This window comes from Ursus americanus, chromosome 13 (assembly GCF_024610735.1).
Source record: "Ursus americanus isolate L20-20 chromosome 13, mUrsAme1.1.p, whole genome shotgun sequence".
Taxonomy (NCBI): Eukaryota; Metazoa; Chordata; class Mammalia; order Carnivora; family Ursidae; genus Ursus; species Ursus americanus.
This window is the reverse complement of record NC_142139.1, coordinates 21,516,131-21,529,505: the sequence shown is the minus strand read 5'-3', so window position 1 is coordinate 21,529,505 and position 13,375 is coordinate 21,516,131. Positions and strand designations below refer to the sequence as shown.

Below are 13,375 nucleotides of genomic sequence, written 5' to 3'. Positions count from 1 at the left end.
TATATTATTGGAACTTTTTTTTTTTAGACGGTATCATAGAAGACTCTGTTTAAATACCAATTTCTTCACTTAATTTGTGAATCCTTGAGCAAGTTGGTAAATCTCTGTCAACCTCACTCTCTTGACTTCAGTTTGGTGGAATAGTCTTAATAGTACTTAATTCACAGAGAAAGTTGATTGTATAAGTGAGATGACTGCAAAGCATTTAGGACAGTTTCTGTTACCTAATAATTATCGGATACATTTTAGTTACGGTTAGATTTTTATTTCCTATTGTTTTATGCTAATCAGTAATACAATTTATAAATATTGTTAGAGAGCCAAAAGTAAATCAGTTAACATGTATTGTGAATTTCTCATCAAATAATTTTTTAAGTCCAACAACAGTAAAGCGATTGATTTATAATACCTACATAAAATATAAATAAGAAATAAATATGGGCAGTCCTTCCACTAAAGTAGCTTTGCTCCTAAAAGTGTATGTTTTATACATAATCCAAGTGTTTTGTATTCATACTTAATTCTTAATTGGTAGGATATTAAAAATCTTTTTTTCTGTTTCAGAAAGTCTTACTATTCTAAAATCTTTTTCTATGGGGAGTCAAGAAGATATTGAAACTTATTTGATACTAATGGAACATTTAAAAAACTTGTTATTTTTGTCCTTTGCAACTACAATTTCTAAAAAAGTAACTACTATCCTTGAGAAAAAGTTTGAATTCATTATGTTAAGTGGTTATATAATACATACTTCTGGTGTTTTTTTTTTTTTTTTTTTTTTTTTTTTTTTAAGATTTTATTTATTTATTCGACAGAGATAGAGACAGCCAACGAGAGAGGGAACACAAGCAGGGGGAGTGGGAGAGGAAGAAGCAGGCTCCCAGCAGAGGAGCCTGATGTGGGGCTCGATCCCATAACGCCAGGATCACGCCCTGAGCCGAAGGCAGACGCTTAACCGCTGTGCCACCCAGGCGCCCCCATACTTCTGGTGTTTAAGGAATGATCAAGGCATTGAAGCTTTGGTTCATTTTCATAGAAAAGCCAATCAGTAATACTTCTTTAACTCTATAAATTCAGGAAGTTATAAACATAACTATATTCTACTTAGCACTGCCATTCTTGTTAGGTAATTTACTAAGATGATAAAATGCTTTTTCATGAAATATGAATCATTTGAGTATGATAGTAATTCGTCCGAATAAAGTATTAATGACTCCCACTTTATACCCCTGGCCTTCACCTATATTTTTCCTCTTTACTCTCTTCCACGTGCGTTTTATCAGTAATAAAGCAATCTTTCAGTATCTACCCCTTAGATCCATTTTTAGGTACATAAGAGTTACTACTGATTTTACCAAATTTAGATTTGTTTTCTAGCTTTTTAAATTCTTTATGGTCTACGAAAAGTGCTTATTAATTTACTTTCTATTTTAGGCAAGCCAAGTTAGATCTGAGAGTTGCAGCAGCAAAAGTGGAAGAGTTAACTAACGCGACTGAAGATCTTCAAGGACAAATGCGAAAGAAGGTATTTTCCTATTTCTAAGACAACTGGAGTCTTCTTATTAAACTATTTTGGATTAGGTGTTAAAGAGGGTTGCTGGAAAACAAATTAAAAATCATTGTATTGCTCTCTCAATATAAGATATGAAGTTAGGAAGCTAAATTATAATTTTGGAAATAACTTTACTTCCATTCATTTTATCCTGAGTCAGTAAAACATTGTAATCATTCCTAAATACATCATTACTGAAAGACATATTAAGGCAAGACCAAGTTTAATTGGTAATACACAGATGAAAAGAAGCATTTAATACTATATTTTGTGTTATTTATGGAAATACTTATTGGCATAAGAGACTCTGGTTTTTATGTGTAATAGGGACATTTCAGGAAGGTGTCAAGGAAAGGTCAGGCTTCAGATTTAGGTGGATGTAATTATTAAAAATTCTACCTGTGGTACTTACTAGCTGTGTTTTCTAAGCCTTATTTCCTAATATGTGAAAGTTGATTATAGATTTCTAATAATGTTGGATTCCTGAAAGGCTTATATAAAACTTCCCATAGATAGCAGTTATAAAACTTGGATACATTCTTTAAAACACTGGGACACACCCGAAAACAGGAAGACACTGAAAGAGGTAAGAATTGTAAGTTTTTGAATTTCTGACTTGAGAGTTCTCGCCAGCTGCCGTAGCTGTGGCTTCAGAAAACAGCAGCTTTACATGGACTTAAATGGCCAAGATCAAAGTTTAACGTCGGAAAAGCAGTTGAAAATTTAAAGAAATATTGGCAGCAAGAGAACAACAACAACAACAACAACAAAAAAAAAACAGAAAGAAACCTAAATTCTGAGTATAAACTCTGACCAGATCCATGATGGACAGCCAAAGTATGCATATGGGGGTAGGAGAGGGAGTTCAGTAAAAAAGTAGGCAAGGACCTGAAAGAAAACTACTCTTGAAGATAGAGCTATATTATATATTTGAGTTTACTGCTTCTTATAATTGATTGCATTCCTGAAATGTGTGCTGTTCAAGCAACAGAAAGCTGAAGCCTTAATGTTTGAAGTATCAGAGGACAGAGCCCAAAGCAGGCAGAGCAGCTTGAAATTACAGGGGACTCTCTAAGAGCAACAAAATCATGAAGAGGATGAGCCCTACCCCTGCCCAAACTTGACTGATCCTTGAAGTATATAGGCACAGGAGGATTTCCAGGAAGCCTAGCTAAAAAAGCAACCGTGGAAAGAAATAAGAACTGATTATAGATGACAGCTGCTGCATATTATAGGAGAAACATTCCAGAGTTTGAATTGAGGCAAGATAATTGCCTCCTTGAACAGAAAAGCCAATAATCCTCAAAAACAAAACAGAATCCAAAGTAACTGCAATGCATTACCTGTATTATCCAGTTTTCAACCAAAGCTTTCTAGACAGGAAAGTGTGACTTATGGGGCTGGGATAGGGGAAGCAGTCCATACAAATTCACTGTCAGCAGACCCAGCTCTTGGATTTAAGAGGCAAAGGCTTCAAATAAGCGGTTATAAATATGTTCAAGGAATTAAAGAAAATGTGTATTTAAGTTAGAGTAAAATAAGGCTTCAGTGATGGAGCAGATAGAGAATTTTAACTGAGAAATAGAAAATAGTTTTAAAAATAGAAATTCTGGAATTTAAAAGTACAGCAACCAAAATAAAAATTTAACTAGATGGGTTCAATAATAGATCGGAAAAAGCAGAAGAAATAAGCAATGAACTTGAAGACAGATCAACAGAAATTTTCCTATCCAAAAAACAGAGTTTAAAAGATGGAAGAAAAATGTGGGGCACCTGGGTGGCTCAGTCGGTTAAGCGGCTGGCTCTTGATTTCAGCTCAGGTCATGATCCTAGGGTCCTGGGACCTTGCTCTGCATCAGGCTTCTTGCTCAGCAGGGAGTCTGTTTCTCCCTGTCCCTCTGCCTGCCACTCCCCCAGCTTGTGCTGTCTCTCCCTCTCCCTCTTTCTCTCTCTCTCTCTCGTCAAATAAGTAAATAAAAATCTTTAGAATAAAAGATGGAAGAAAAATGAACAAGACTTCAGAGATCTGTGGGAAAATACGAAGCAAGCCAACAGGAGTGTAACTGGAATTGCAGAAGGGAGAGGGACAGAAAAGATGTTTAAAGAAATAATGGCTGGAAACTTCCAAAATGTGGTGGAAAACAGGTAGGATAAACACAAAGAAAATTACTTCTACACATCATGACAATACTGACAGCCAGTTATAAAGTGAAAACTTGAATGCAGCAACAGGAAAATGGCATGAAAAGGGGAACAGTGATAAGAGTAATGGCTGACTTCTTACAAGAAACGTGGAAGCAGAAAACATTGAAATAGTATACCTGAAGTGCTGAAGGGAAAAAATGCTTACTAAGAATTCTATGTCCAGTGAAACTGTACTTCAAAAATGAAGGTAAAATAAAGGCTTTTTCAGATAAACAAAACTGAATTTGTTACTAGCAGAGCTGTTCTTCAAAGAATGCCAAAAGAAATACTTTAAGTGGCTAAAAGGAAAGGACACCAGATGGTGACTCAGATATTGGAAGGAATTAAGAGCAACAATAATTGTAAATGAAATAACTTTTATACATTTTTTTCTCTAATACCTTAAAATATACAACTGCTTTAAAGCAGAATTGAGCAGTGTATGTGATGGATTTATTTTTTTCTTTTTTTTAATTCAAATTCAATTAGTTAACATATCACGTATTATTAGTTTCAGAGGTAGAGTTCAGTGATCTCTACCTATGTGTTGGATTTATAAAGTATGCAGATGTAATATAACAATGGCACTCAAGACTAGGATGGTACATGGAGATAAATACATTGCTGCAAGGTTCCAATGTTTCCTCTGAACTAAGTATTAACTCTAAATAAATTGGGATGAGTTAAAGATACATATTATAATCTCTAGAGCAACTACTAAAAAATAATTCAAAGAGATATAGCTAAAAGTCAATAGAATTAAAATGGTATGTAAAAAATATTTAATATAACAGAAGGCAAGAAAGGATAGAAAGGATTTTTTCTAAAGATGGTACAAATCAGACCTATTTATTTCAAAGCATTGCTAGGTCAGAAAAGAAATATCCTATGATTATAATGGGATGCTGTATTACCAAGTTAAAAGAGCATATTCTAAAGCAGATTATCTGCATACAAATCCCTGCTTTGTTTTGTTAGATTTGCACTACAGAAATAGTTCGAAATACTGGTAGAAATTTATATACAATGACTTTTGATTATTGTTTTTCTAATACAAAATTATAATGAGGTTCTCTTCCCCTTTTTTAATATATGCATGATTTATTTCCAAACTCTTATTGCTTATTTTCCTTTTTAGTTGTTTGAAAATTCAACTTTATTACTTTTCTAGTTATAAAAGTAGTGCATGCTATTTATAAAAATGCAAATAATATAGAAAAATATAAAGAGAAGCACAACGTATATACAAAATATATAATAGAGATAATGCAAGATTACCTTGCAGTCCAATCCCTAAAAAATAATCACTGTTAACAGATTGTTTATAGCTTAAAGACCTTTTTTCTATGTATATATATGCATATACTTTTAAATTTTTTAATGTAAAATGAGTCATACCATAAATACTGTGCTACAGAATTTTTTTTAGTGAAACAGATTTCATGGACAGCTTTCAGACATCTAGATCAATTTTTAAGGACATGATTAGATAACGCTCTATTGGTATCCCTCCTTTAAACTTAACATTAAATTCTAGAAGTATAATAACTTTATAGAGTGAATTCTTTTCTCTATGTTGTATAATGATGTATTGTATTTTCACATACTCAAGCTTTCAGTTTCTTTATTTTCTAGGAGGAGGATATGTTGTCTGCCCAAGGAAGAGAGGAAGCATCAGATAGGCGTTTACAGCAGTTACAATCTAGTATAAAACAATTAGAAACAAGGTAAATTGTAAATATATCTATCTTTCTCTATAAGCTTCAAAAGGTTTTCCACATTGGAGTTTCAGTTTATGATATTTTCTAGAATGTGCATTTTATAACTGCTAAACAAACTATAATCATAGGTTTTAAATCTGATTTATTGGAGATTATTTATTTAAAAAGTCATATTCAAAACATTGATATATTTTGAATGTATATTCAAAGATCATTTCTTTTTTTTTTTTTTTTTTTTTTTTTTTTATTATATTATGTTAGTCACCATACAGTACATCCCCGGTTTCCGATGTAAGGCTCAATGATTCATTAGTTGTGTATAACACCCAGTGCACCATGCAATACGTGCCCTCCTTACTACCCATCACCGGCCTATCCCATTCCCCCACCCCCCCTCCCCTCTGAGGCCCTCAGTTTGTTTCTCATAGTCCATAGTCTCTCATGTTTCATTCCCCCTTCTGATTACCCCCCCTTTCTTTATCCCTTTCTTCCCCTACCGATCATCCTAGTTCTTATGTTCCATAGATGAGAGAAATCATATGATAGTTGTCTTTCTCTGCCTGACTTATTTCCCTTAGCGTTATCTCCTCCAGTGCCGTCCATGTTGTAGCAAATGTTGAGAACTCGTTCTTTCTGATAGCTGAGTAATATTCCATTGTATATATGGACCACAACTTCTTTTTTTTTTTTTTTTTTTTTATTAATAACGATTTTTTATTATATTATGTTAGTCACCATACAGTACATCCCCGGTTTTCGATGTAAGGCTCGATGATTCATTAGTTGTGGACCACAACTTCTTGATCCAGTCATCTGTTGAAGGGCATCTCGGCTCCTTCCACGATTTAGCTATTGTGGACATTGCTGCTATGAACATTGGGGTGCATATGGCCCTTCTCTTCACTACGTCTGTATTCAAAGATCATTTCTGTCTACCTTTTCCCCAAAGCAATCATAGTCACGTTTAGTCAATCCCCAAATCAGAAATGTTCTTTCCATCTTAAAGCAGAAAAACGATGTACTGTATGGTGACTAACATAATATAATAAAAAATCATTAAAAAAAATAAAAATAAAAAAATAAAGGAAACAATGATATACATTCTCCAAGATATATTAAAATAAAAAATGACGCAGAACAAAAAAAAAAAAACAAAGTTGGTTAAAAATTAAACAGAGAAACTATCTTACTAAGTAGGTACACAAGAGAAAAAAATACTCAAGAAATCATTATAGGTCTTTTCTCTGGAGTCTTCTGGAGCAATAATTTTCAGTTATCTTTGAAGGTCTGGACTACTTTTTAAATATATTCTGTAGGTTGTCTTTAATTGCTATCTTAATGTAAATGTGCACTATAAAATCTTTTGTTGTTTTTGTTATTCCCTAGTCCTTGTTGAATGTTCCCTTAAAAGACTTGAAAATTGTCATTTGTAATCTATTAAAGATACAGTGACCATAGCCCATAAATTCATTTCGTGATTGATAGCCAAGAAATCTACTCTGTGTGATTGGAATCTCTTACACTCAGAAATAGTCTGCTGATCTGAGCACATTAAAAATTGGTATCTCACTTCTAGTCATAGATCCAAAGGTAATTTATTGTTTGTTGAGAAAAAAAAATTAGTATGTTTGACCTTCTGTTTCCAAGTATTAATAAAAATAATTTCTTTCCTCATGGCAGTTGAGAACTAATTGATTTTAACTACTAACTTGAAATTCCGATGAAAAGAGTTGTGATTTTTAAGTGCTAGGGTTTTAGGCGTTTGTTTTTCATTTTTCTAAACTTTTCAGTAGTTTATTGATTGATTTGATTGTACTACTGCTTTCCTGAACTTCTTTGAGTTAACCTTAGAGAAAAAGTCTGTGGTTGTAGATTTTCATTTCTATTATCTTAGTAGCTATTCTATGCTATGAAAATAAATGCTAGAGACTTAAATCAGTAAACTTTTGAATAGTGAATTTTAATTCCTTTTGATTCTAATAGTACTGAATCATAAAGAATCAAGTCGTTTTTTTCATTCAGCAGTGCTTTTTGTCCTTTTAGTATTGAGAGTTTGGGGATTTTTGTTATTGTTGTTTTAATTATTTTTGCTTTTAGTATGAGGCTATAATACAACCTAAACAAATAGCTCTCTAAGAAGAGATCACTGCATGTATAAGAAAATCTAAGGATATTTTTTAATGTCCAGTATGCAACTAGCCACCTCCGAAAAGAAAATTTTTACATTGGCTGCCTTTTAGAGCTATTAAACTAATATTGTTACTATCTTGATTTAAAAAAGGGTTATATACTTTAAAGTTTAAAAAGTCTTGTATTTTTATAAAAGAGAAAGAGTTATTAATGTACTTGAGATCTGTTTCTAAGCAACATTCAGCCACTCTGTTTTAGGTGTAAATGTATCCTATTTAATGGAACTGTCAGAAAAGTTTTGTTTTTAATGGTCATCTCTGTTCCACAAAATCAGAGACATTGTGGCCTCAATAAAAATGCTCGTTATTGCCATTATTAAAATTATTATTATTTTTAAAATTATTATTCGTGATCCTTTCAAATGTCATAAACACCTAAGATGTATAAGTTATTTCCTGCTGTCTTTCAAAGAAAGGGTACCCCTCTCCCCCTTTTTAGATGATTCATGGATCCTGAGAATTTCCTCCAGAGAATGACAGTTCTTTCTGGGAAAAATTCTGCTGGTTTGTATATGCTCAGCTAAATAAGGCAGAAGTTAAATGAGTGGAATTGGTTTAAACTACCTCTTCATATTTTAAAATTTGGTGTTTCTTTTAAAATAAGAATATGCAAATAGGACTAAGAAGTCTTAGGTGACTGGTAAAAAGTGAATTTCATTCTAATCATTGTTCAGCTTTTTGTTTGCTGTCCGTACTCCTAAGCATAATAGAATACATAAATTTTTTAATTAAAGATGTTGAAATATGGTCTTTTGGAAAGTCATGCATTGGAAATTGGTGAATATGGTTGGATAAAATATGGAGGACCTTGGAAATAAAATTAGTCAAATTTGGATTTCATGTGATGTATTACAAATTCTTTATCCAAGACTGCATGATGAAATTAATATTTTGTGAAGATTAATTTGATATTCTCAAGGTGAGGCTATCTAGACACAGAACTATAAATTGGAGTAGAAAGATTTTGAGATTTAGAGGAAGAATTGCTTTGATTTCTGGTTCTAGTAGATTCTGTCTTTATATCTTAAAGAAGTTAAACAATCTCACTTAGTTGCAGTTTTTTTAGGATTAAATGAGAGAAGAATATGTAGGGGACCCAGCGCCAAGTTTATTATTTTAAAACTAGTCTACTTACAATAATAAATGATAATTTATGGTTTTGGATTTTAATTGTTTTAAAGGTCTTAACGAAATAGAAAAAGGTAGAAACAAAGGTCTATAATAAACTGTCACAAATAAAACAGTCTTCAGTGTTACAATGACTAAAAGTCTTAAATCTTTTCCACAGTTATAGCTCCTTGATTTATTATGAAATGTTTGCAAATTAATCTGAATATTTTTTAATATTGCTGTTGACCAAATAAAATTATTTAATTATTGTATCAGGTCTATAAGGCAAGTTTTGTTTGTTAAATAGTTATAAATTGGATAAATTGACTTTATCCATTTTTACTTTATATCAAAGGAAAAATATATAAGCATTGTTTCAAAATCAATAGTACCACAAGCACTGTAATGAACAATAGGTTTTTGTTGATTACCTCATTTCTTCACATAGCAAGTTTTCTGTGTACTTCATACTAATTCATAGCTAAATACTCTATCAAACCTCTAAAATGCCTCTCAATCTGGTCAACCACATGAGGTCATTGTAATTACATCCTTTTCTTGAAGAAATCCATTGGTGTCCTCCATCCCCTGCCTCAAACCATTCGCTAGGACTGATGCAGGCTCTCATTTTAAAACTTGAATTCACTGTGGTCCTGGGATTTCCTTCTTGCCATTCTGTATTGGAGCCTGTGTCTTTTGCATCCCCATGGCTGCTGCTTTCTTTGTTGATCCTCTCATTTTAATGGATACCATTCTCCGTCAGCTTTCTGAGGACACATGGGACACATTTTTTAAGATGTTGCTTATTTAGAAGTATCTTTATCCTACTTTCAAAGATGTTTAATAGTTCTGTTCAATAATGAATCATAGTTTGGAAATCCAAGGTTTTAAATCATTTTTCCTTAGAATGTTGATATTTTCCTCAAATTGTCTAGCCTCTAGCTATAGGAAAAATTTATGTCATTCAAAATTACAATTGTTTATATGTGACTCCTCTTTTCCCTCTGGAGACTTTTAGGGTCATCCACCCACCACCACCACAATCAGTGTTCTAAAATTGCACAGCGTGTACATGCAGTGAGAATCCTTTTTCATTCATCTTACTGGGGACATTTCAGTCTAGAAACTCATGTCCTTCAGTTCAAGGAATTTTTTATAGATCTTTTTCATTTGATAGTTTTCTTCATTTTTTTCTCTGTTCTTTTTTCTTGAACTTAATATTAGTTAGGTATTGGACCTTACGGATCAATTCCCTAATTTTCCTATCTTTTCTTTCTTGTTTTTCATTCCTTCATTTATTTTCTCCTTTCTTGGAGGTTTCCTTAAATTTTCTTCTAATTAACCATCTATTGAATATTTTATTTTAGCTATCCTAATTTTATTTTAAAGAGCCATTTCTTAATTCTGTTTCTTTTTCTGTAGTAGCTTATTCTTATTTAATAGATGTTGTATCTTGGTTCATTATATGAAATATATATTTTATAAGGCTTTCTTCTGCTATCATTGTCTTTGCTCTCTCTACATTCCTTTTTTTTCTATGTGCCCATCTGTCTTTCTTGGTGTTTGGTGATCCTTTCTATCCATTGATATTTAAGAGTAAGACAACAAAGTACTTATTTCAGCAGCACATATACTAAAAATTGGAACGCAGAGAAAATTAGCATGGCCCACAGGCAAATTCATGAATTATTCCATATCTTAAAAACCAGCTCGTAAGTAGAGAACAGACTGGTGGATTTGGGGGGGGGGAGGTGGGTGAAATGGGTGAAGGTGGTCAAAAGTTATGAATTTCCAGTTATAAAAGACGTAAGTCATAGGATGTAATGTATTAAATGGTGACTATAGTTTACAGTACTGTACTGTATATTTGAAAGTTGCTAAGAGAATAGATCTTAAACATTCTTATCATAAGAAAAAGAATTGTAGCTGTATGTGGTGATGTATAGTAACTAGATTTATTGTGATGACCATTTTACATCGTATACAAATACCAAATCATTATGTTGTACACTTGAAACTAATATATGTTATATGTCAAATATATCTCAGTTAAAAAAAAAAAAAAAAGAGTAAGACACCAAAAAGCAGATAGGAGGCTAAGTGTGCATAGGCGGATTGTGGTCTGGCAGACTTTACTGTATTATGTTTAGGCAGTAAGTTAGCATTTTCCTTGGGCAGTCCCCATATATCAGAATCTTTCTTGGGCTAGTTTCCCCAGGGTAGGATTCATCAGTCTTCTGCTGTGGCGTAGGAGTAAAAGTGCACAAGCCTGAGTGTATTCCAAAGTTGAAGAAAGAGTCCGGGAGCAATGACGTTCAATATTCAGACTTTCATTCATAACCCTGGATTTTAGTATGCCTTCTTACCCCCAACTTTACTTGAAATGACAGCCCCTTGCTGTGTAGTTATAGTTACATAGATCTGTGGGCTGAATCTGTATCATTTAAGTGGAAGTTTGTGTTTGGCAGTATAGTATATTTATTAGGAACATGGACTCTGGACCCAGACTGAGTTCAAACTCTGGCTTCACCAGTAGCTAGATAAATAACCTTGGGCATGTTGCTTACCCTCTCTGTACTTCTCTTTCTCCATCTAATGATATAACCTATTTCTTATCTTCTATAAGTTTATATCCTACCTCATAGATTAATGATATAACCTATCTCACAGCATTGCTGAAGATATTGAGGATTATGTTTTCTTTAACATAAAGCACCTAGCACAAAGAATGTTATTACAAGTTTTTGCTGTTATCCTTGTTGTTGCCATTATTACAGAGAGAGAACTTGACCCAATTTAGCAAGTTGACAGGATTCTTATAAGATTTGGCTATAGGGCATGTAGAAGTGCCTTTATGAGAATAAGAATAGTAGTAATATGCCTTTTATGTTATAAAATTATGAAGCTGATGATCTGAATCTGCTTTACTGTAACTCCACTCCACTTCTAACATCAGTCTTGACTTTTCTGAGCCAAGTGGTTGGTGGGACTGCTAGACTGTTGAATGCATGTGAAACATTTAGTTGCAAGGCTTTTTCTGACATGCGTGGGTATGAAGCCTGGATGTGAGTGTCAAGGAACCTTGACTGAGGATTGGAATTCACACAGTCCTAAACAAAGCTTGTTCTTGAGAGATGAAGTTAGTACATGCCCTTCATGAGTCACCTGCTCTGCCTGGCCCCAAAGAGGCCATGGTAAAACAAATGGCGAACTAATACTAATAAAGTGCAGTATGTCCTGTGCTTCTTTGAGAGAGGTAAAGACTGCTTCATTTTCTTCCACAAATGCTTTAACTATAGTAAAATAGATTGAATAATGTCATATATTTTGGCTCAGGTCATGATCTCATAGGTCATGAGACTGAGCCCCAAGTCAGGCTCTGTGCTCAGCAGGGAGTCTGCTTGAGATTCTCTCTCTCTCTCTCTCTCTCTCTCTCCCTCCCTCCCTCCCTTTCTGTCTCTCTTTCTCTCTCTAAAAATAAATAAATAAGTCTAAAAAAGTATAAAGTAAGGCCCAATAATGTGTTATATTAGAAAACACCTAAAACAGAGTAGATGAACTAGAACATAGATCTCAAGGAAGGGAAGATGAAGAGAATTAGTTTTAAATTTAAAATAAAGGTTTTAGTGGAGCACATTAGCACCTATAAACAAAAAGAAGGAGTGACAGTCAGTATTACACAAGGTCTGGTTTCATGGTAAAAAGCAGTAAACAGAATAAAGAGGGACCTTATGTAATGAAAAATGGCACCATTTTGAAAAAGATACAACATTAATAAACCTAAGTACAGCAAGTAATGGGATAGTTAAATATGTGATGCAAAAGCTAGGAAATTTGATGAAAAGGTGGTTTTGATAAAAATATAGTTATGGTCATTATTTTGGGCCATCTGTATCTCATCTCCCTTCTATGTTTGGGGCATTCCCCAGATTAGAGCTCTTCATGAGAGAATCAGCTAATTCTGTGGTGAAGTTTTGAGCATGTCCCTTGCTACAAAGATTCAAACTTGATTTTCCAGCTCTCCCAGTAAGTCTGTGAACTTACCAATATCCTTTTGATAAACCCTTTTTCCACCTAAATTAGAGTTGGCTTCTACTACTGGCAACTAAGAACCCTGACTAAAATGGTGGCAGACCTTAACTCACTTCATTCAGGTTGAAGCAGATATACCAAACAACAGCAACAACAAAAATATTTTAAAAATAGAGACATAAAAGGTAGGCTGAGTTCTCTCATTTCCCAAAACTGGGAGAGTATGAGGTGTGCTGGAGCAGGCAAGTTTCCTCCCAGTTCTTCTGTGTGGGTAGTGGGAGTGGGGAGAGAATAGAGAATGCTTCTCCTGCCACCACTTAGAAAAAAGAAATGCCTGAAAATAACAAAGAAACATATGAAATGTAAGAGAAGAGTTGTCTTACTATAGTGTATCAGAACCTATTATAAAGCCATATTGATGTGATTTGAGTATAGAATAGATGCATAGGTCAATGAAACATGATAATCCATAAGTAAATCGTTATATTTGCATATTTTAGGTATGTTAAAGGGATTATTTCAATTCATCAGTTACTAATAGTATTCATACAACTGACCATCAATCTGGAAGAAAGTTAAATTGGACT

The 13,375-nt window shown here is 33.4% G+C and overlaps 1 protein-coding gene and 1 pseudogene across 1 annotated transcript in view; both read left to right on the top strand.

Moving 5' to 3' along the window:
* SCLT1 (sodium channel and clathrin linker 1) overlaps positions 1 to 13,375 on the top strand; it is a 204,364-nt gene that overhangs the window by 87,395 nt on the left and 103,594 nt on the right. Inside the window, exons 10-11 of the mRNA XM_045798986.2 lie at positions 1,435 to 1,525; positions 5,372 to 5,463. Coding sequence (XP_045654942.2) covers positions 1,435 to 1,525; positions 5,372 to 5,463 — 183 coding nt within the window. The remainder of the gene's footprint in view (positions 1 to 1,434; positions 1,526 to 5,371; positions 5,464 to 13,375) is intronic.
* Positions 10,366 to 10,457, top strand: LOC148109066 (U6 spliceosomal RNA; annotated as a pseudogene).